Source organism: Fopius arisanus, unplaced genomic scaffold (assembly GCF_000806365.1).
Source record: "Fopius arisanus strain USDA-PBARC FA_bdor unplaced genomic scaffold, ASM80636v1 scaffold00163, whole genome shotgun sequence".
Lineage (NCBI taxonomy): Eukaryota > Metazoa > Arthropoda > Insecta > Hymenoptera > Braconidae > Fopius > Fopius arisanus.
In genome coordinates, this window is record NW_011887902.1 from 92,231 (window position 1) to 98,623 (window position 6,393).

At 42.2% G+C, this 6,393-nt stretch overlaps 1 protein-coding gene across 1 annotated transcript in view; it reads left to right on the forward strand.

The window, feature by feature from the left end:
- The window catches only part of LOC105272338 (uncharacterized), a 50,593-nt gene extending 45,514 nt beyond the window's left edge, over positions 1-5,079 (forward strand). Inside the window, exons 6-7 of the mRNA XM_011314437.1 lie at positions 441-494; positions 4,643-5,079. Coding sequence (XP_011312739.1) covers positions 441-494; positions 4,643-4,909 — 321 coding nt within the window. The 3' untranslated portion in view covers positions 4,910-5,079. The remainder of the gene's footprint in view (positions 1-440; positions 495-4,642) is intronic.
- The last annotated feature ends 1,314 nt before the right edge of the window (positions 5,080-6,393 follow it).

The following is a 6,393-nucleotide window of genomic DNA, read 5'->3' on the forward strand; positions in this document are numbered from 1 at the left end:
CCCCCCTCTAATGTACCGCGTTACCTACCTGTTACCTATTTTCACGTGCGTTGCGAAAAACACTTCCCGCTTGGTGGTTAATTGAGGCGGACCTGTAACAGCTTCGCTGATAAAGGACACCAATTAAGATTTGAGGAACGCAATCCATCGCAATCGTCTGTGTCTGTGAGATGTTGAGGAACTTGAGGATATTTTTGGAGATTTCGGTAGCGTGGTGGCCATTCTTTATTTATTTCCTTATCTCTCTATTTCTCTATGTTGCTCTTATACAGCTGTCATGGCGAGCTTAGGTGTCGATTTTTTCCGCGGCGGATATCTCTCTAATAGGCAGCGGAAAAGTCCGAGTAAATGGAGCATGTGTCTTGGAACCACAAAACAATATCATGACTAATACCGCCGAGGTAAACGTCCCAACTCACGTGCCAGATTTGGTCTCTCAGAATCTCTTTAACTTGATCGCACTCTTCCTCTGGCAGAAAAAGAAAAAACAGAAAATCATTTCTCTCACTAACACTCACAACCTAATCGACACAACTATTCGGCAAAATTTTATGTAGAACCTTCGGATGGCATGGCGCATCTGAATGTTCGTGTATGCACGAATACCTCCGTTTACCACCATTAAATTTTTATACATCAGGGAAAAACATGGTATGACAATAAAAAAAAGAGAAAGTTTGGGAAAATTCCCACATGATAGTGTGGAATGTCGGTATGCCCGGCCTAAATGTCGATTATGCGAAGTAACCACAATAAAAGGAACTAAGTGGCGGGTACTCAAGTGGCCATTACTATGGCCTAAGAGATGTTGCGAGATGAGTATAGAAGGGACAAAAACTGAAACCACGAATCATCTAAAAGAAGCCACACAAGTGCTCAAAGATATTTCTAAAGAAATCCATTTCACTTCTTTTCTCTTCCCTATTGAATATGGGGGCCAGTAACTTAAGCAACCTTCAAATGGTAACTGCCGATGAGAGCAGCCCCAAAGAATGAATATGTCGATAACCTAGAAATGGAGTACCTCTGCCACGGCTTCCCCGATATCGGCAAAAGAAAAGCCAGGCCAATAGAGGTCAGAGGTCAATAGAAGTCACATCTTCCCCCAGTGCCTCCCCCTATTGGTTACAGGGGGTTGGATCGGATCATTACGCCACCTGTACCTGCACCTGCATTCTGCACTGATGGTTTCCAGGAATTAGCACAATTCACCAGATAATTTCTTGTTGTCCAAACAGGAGACATTTCCAGCTTCAAAGGGTCCACTCCATTTGACACGCGAGTTTTATAATGAACGATGGTTATCCATCGCCAAAGAACCTCCAAAATTTATGGGCCATGAACGTCAGAAAAATGCATAAATATACCACTTTTGACAATAGAAAAACATTAATTTGATAAAATCGAACGAGGCGATCGTTCCGTCTTTTTCTCAAAAATGTCTCCTGGACCTGAGGAAATGGGGAGTAACACCCGGGTAAGGGTACCAGAAACATCCCTTCTAAGCACACTGTTGAACATATGAAGATGCCTCCCACCACACCTCGAAGCAACATTGGATGACGAAAACGCTAACGGTCATAGGTGAGTCACGCCAGAACAGTATATAAAGGGTGGTTTTTCGCCAAATCAAGTCACTCTAATTTGAATCTTCGACTTGAAATCATGACTAGTGGCACCCTCCTCATCATTCAGTTGACTCTTCAAGATCCGTTTACAAGGAAGCAAATCTGCAGGACCATCCTCTGACGTCACGATTGCTCCTAATCTGAGTGGACAGGTCGACTCCTCTCGTTACGTCAAGTCGTCTGCAATTATTGAGCTGAATCCGACCCAGCATTGGCGCTTTTTTTCTCTAAGTGGTCTCCTGGCTGTTGTCCAGTTGAACCTCCAAAGGGAGGTCAATTCTACAGACAATGACAGGCTTCATCTCAAGTGTCCAGCTCGGGGCTTTCTTCGCCAACCTGTTCAGACCTGGTAAATCGCTCAGCGTACAACTGAGCTCATCCCGAATGTTTAGCTCATTCAGCCCATCATGGCAGAACCTTGGTGTTGGGAACAGTAAAATATGAAGAATTTCAATGTCTCCAAAGAAAATATTTTTTCAACTATTGCATTACTTGTTGTTATTCCTTTGATTGATTATTGGTTGTTTTTAATCGACTTCATAAAAACAATTTATATCTTTCATCGATTTCTTTAGGAGGAAATATTGTTTAGAAAACAATCATTAAATATCATCATGTTATCAATAGTCCTGACTGGACATACATTTTCAAACTTTTCATTTCTATATTTCCCGCTTTGGATACCAAGTTGAAATGCACAAACTTTTCACTTTTATATGGAACTATTAATACCGTGTCATCTGTGCTATTTATCACTTTATGTGTCAGCACTTCATCCGTTAAAAAATGATTTTTACAGATTGGATCACGAAACTTTAGTGAGAGCAATCTTGTCGCTGCTTTCCATTCACTCAGCTCCCGTATGTCTCTTGGAGCTGTCAAAAAGGGTCCTTTGTTACGATTCGTATCATATCCTGTTGTGCAGCCAATTATTTGACACCTCGGCATTTTGTTCCCATATCACTCACTAATATTTACGGAATAGAGTTAGTCCGGTAACTCCAATTTCGCCGTCGAGACTTTAGGGTTAGAGTAAACAATTTAAACGGGCCAGACGATACTAGCGATACCCCATGGAGTAGTACCGTTGGAGAACGAGTGTGTGGCGACAGCGCTCTATACAGAATATGATTGAGTTTCACCCCTCTGGATCTGCCTGATCAGAATTCCATCTAAACTCCCTTGTAGTTTTTGGAATCTGAACACTTGGATTAAAACTTCCTCAGATTTTGATCACATCTTATATGATCAGGGGGTCTGGTGCAAACTGAATGTTCTGATCGGACTTGAGGTCCATCTGAACCAATTTCCACTCCGTTTTCTGCTAAATTCAGAGTATGGCCAGCAATCCATCAACCGTTCGGCATGTAAAATTCCATACAATCTCATCGCCATAAGTACACGGTCATAATTTGTGAATTTCCACCGTTCAGTCCATACTTTAGATTCCCTACATTTTAACGAGATGATGACATTAGTGAAGTCCCTTGATTGCTTCTGACGGTCCTTAAAATGCTCCGACCAATTAGGATGCGATCTTTTCTACAAGATGGAACGGACTTTCTAGAAATCTTGCACATTGACCTCACTAATTAATGAGATTGGTGATTTATTCTTTTGACACTGCCGTTCAATTGACTTTCCCCAAGGATAGCTCGATCTATTTAAACATGTGAGGGCTGGAGCCTGAGGGCTTAGGCAGTCAGGAGGGCTGCTGACAGGCAACAGTGTAGGGCGGATACGTGGAAATATTCCCAGTTACTCTATGAGACTTCCTGCATACCGGCGTATGAGCCCTCTATGGTACACGAGGCAGGATTCAGTAGCTTCTTCTTCGGACGGACTATTCGGAAGGGTCGTTTGGCGACGTTTGGGTTCGGCGTGCTCCAGGAGGAGCTACTGGTAGAGATATCTATGCAACGACAAGAGCAGCACGTCACGGCGCACGTAACCCCACCTAGCCGTAAGTCCAGAGTGGGGAGGAGCACCTTAGGGGCCTGTACGTCTCACTCATTTAGGCAGAGCTTCGGCTGGTTTTCGGTGAGCCTCGTAGTTCGCTTACTCTCTTACTACCCTCCAGGAGGCTAGCGAAAGCTTGCCTTGGCTGGACCTGCTCTTTACGTTTGAGGTATGCATTTTCGATATGCTTTTTTATTTGGGGCTACCTTCAGTGGTCCGCCGCGGTCTTGGTATAAACGCTGTCAGGTGAGCTACATAATCTCCGGGCTTTTCCCTAGGCACCGGCTGCGGTTACAAATGCACTCAGAAATGAAATCCACAGGGGTGTCATTGGCTCCCCACATTCTCCGACGGACTGCTCAGTCACCCTTCATTTGTATCGGTTAATCTCTCTGTTAGATTCCCGTTTCCGTGAACCAATATGGCCCTTTTTCCACGACCTAGCATCCTGAAAAATACAAGCCTCTCTGCTGCGATTCCAAGGGTCATCAGCTCTCCGTGAATAATTTTTACGTTTCAGAGTGTGGATTTCCAGTTTTATGCATTTAGGCATTTCTGGAAATTGTGTTGTCCTAGGGATGAGGTGCAACTTCTCTCGCCATGTCCTTTCTTCTCTTGCTATTACAATTTGTTCAGGATTTAGAATTTGTTTTTTCAGTCTATGACCCTGATGTAAGATCGGGCGCCCCACCTCTATACTCTCGTTTTGGTGTTTCTTAGTTCATAAGAAGCCGCATTAATTTAGTTGGATTTTCAGGAGGCGATATTCCAAAAAATCAATGTGAAAAATCGAAAATATCAGCGATCAATTGAATGGAATTAATCCTTTGCCGTGGAAGTTCCACATCTTTAATCTGGCATAAAGCAATATGGTTGTGATTACCGAGCAAACCAAGCGATTAATAATAACAAATTGTAATAACGAAGTTGGAATTTTAATACCAAATGCTATTGTTAATTCTCAGCAAAAGATGTTGAAATTTACTAATAACATAATATATTTCTTTCAGAATTTCCATGTGAAGAAGCCATTTCAATCATTCTGCCCCTACAACCAAGAACGACGGAAAAAGAAACGCAAATCAACCTTCAATATGTCCAGTAAAGCAAGCAGTAGGACGGATTCAAGATCAGATTCTGGCACATTAACGAATACATCGAAATTTTCCGACTCCACAAAATCGCACCTTTCCCACATAATATGTGACTCTCCCACGAGCAAAAAGAAAACGGATCGAGGGACTCTACGAGTGTCTATAAAGGAAACTGCGGAACTGATTAATGATGAATTGACTATTGGAAACAATTTTATAAATCAGTAATTGAAATCGTCCAGATTCACTAGTATGAAAGCATGATTAATCAGTGATATACTTCTTGAAGTCTGTGTAACAGTTACTAAGCAGATCACTACCACACTAATAATCAATTGAATTCAGATCAACTACTGTCCGAATATATTAATCTAAAATTACTATCAGTTTGATAGGAAAAAAACCCTAATCAAGATATTTCAGAAGTTGAATGTATACCATCTTTTCTTGAAAACCTCATTTGAATCTGAGCAAATAATTATCCCGACCGGAATAATCGATATTCGTTTCTCGTCGACACTATTTTCCTTCATTCTCGGAGATGATATGTGCTGCCTTCGAAAGATCAACTGTGAGCTAATTGTCGATTATTAATGAGTCATCTGGATGAAATTTTTTATTCCATTTCATCCACCGCTGTTCGCTGCTAATTCGAAGTCACGTCGACATCATGATATCAAGTTGATATAAAATTTGTAATCGCTAAGACATCAATGTAACCGGCAGCATCTACGAGTGAGCAGCAAGTTTCGTGTCACGGAACTCTTTACCCCACAGTGAGATATAACTGTACAGTTACGCTACGTATTTTGAACTCTGAATTATCTGAATACTTTGATTACTTGTATATTGACTTTCACTTCCTAAAATAAGTTGGAAACACCTTATCAGATGACGATTAAAATTATCCAAAAGTAAACTCTTGTCCCCCGAACGCTCTTGACCCAGGCCGTGGGAACTATAAACCGTCAGCCCTCATCACCCGATGTGAGTCCGTCGAAAATTTTCAACATGTCATTAAGGAACGTAAACTTTCAGACTTTTACAAGCGGATAGGCGTGTAGATAAGCGATCCCGTATACGGCGTTATGTATAATGTAAAATGTTTCGCAGCTATTCCCAGCCACTTCCCATCTCGCCGGATCACCCATCCTTGAGATCCGTGGAACAGCTTAAACCCTTGGAAGTGCCCTAGTGGTCTAAATGTGCCCTCCCTTCCCCTCTAGATAGTATTCAGCTCAGGTTTACGTCCGCAGCAAGGATGGCCGCACGCTCACTTCTACTTCTTACTGTGCATTACTCCCTAATGTCCCCTGAAACCACAGCCTCGAAGCTAACATTAGCGACACCGCTTTGATTTTGAAATGAGGTGACTGACCATGGAGCAGAGCCTTTAGTGTGAATATAGGTTCGTTCGTAGAATCCCTGTTGTATCTAGCAGTCTCAGTCTGCCCAGTCTGTCGGCTGCTCTTGTATGACAAGCCTTGATAATGGCCATCTACCAGACAACAGCGGCGTATGTGCGATAATAATGGCTTTGTAGATCCATTTTAATACCCCCAGCTATAGAACCCACAGGTTTACAAACCTCCTCCTGCCTGATCAATAGATCATAATAGTCTCGTTGCTCTGCTTATTGATATGCATTATCCAGTGGAGCTTCTAGTTGAGTCATTTGCCCAGATTAATATCCTTTGACGAAAATGTCAGTA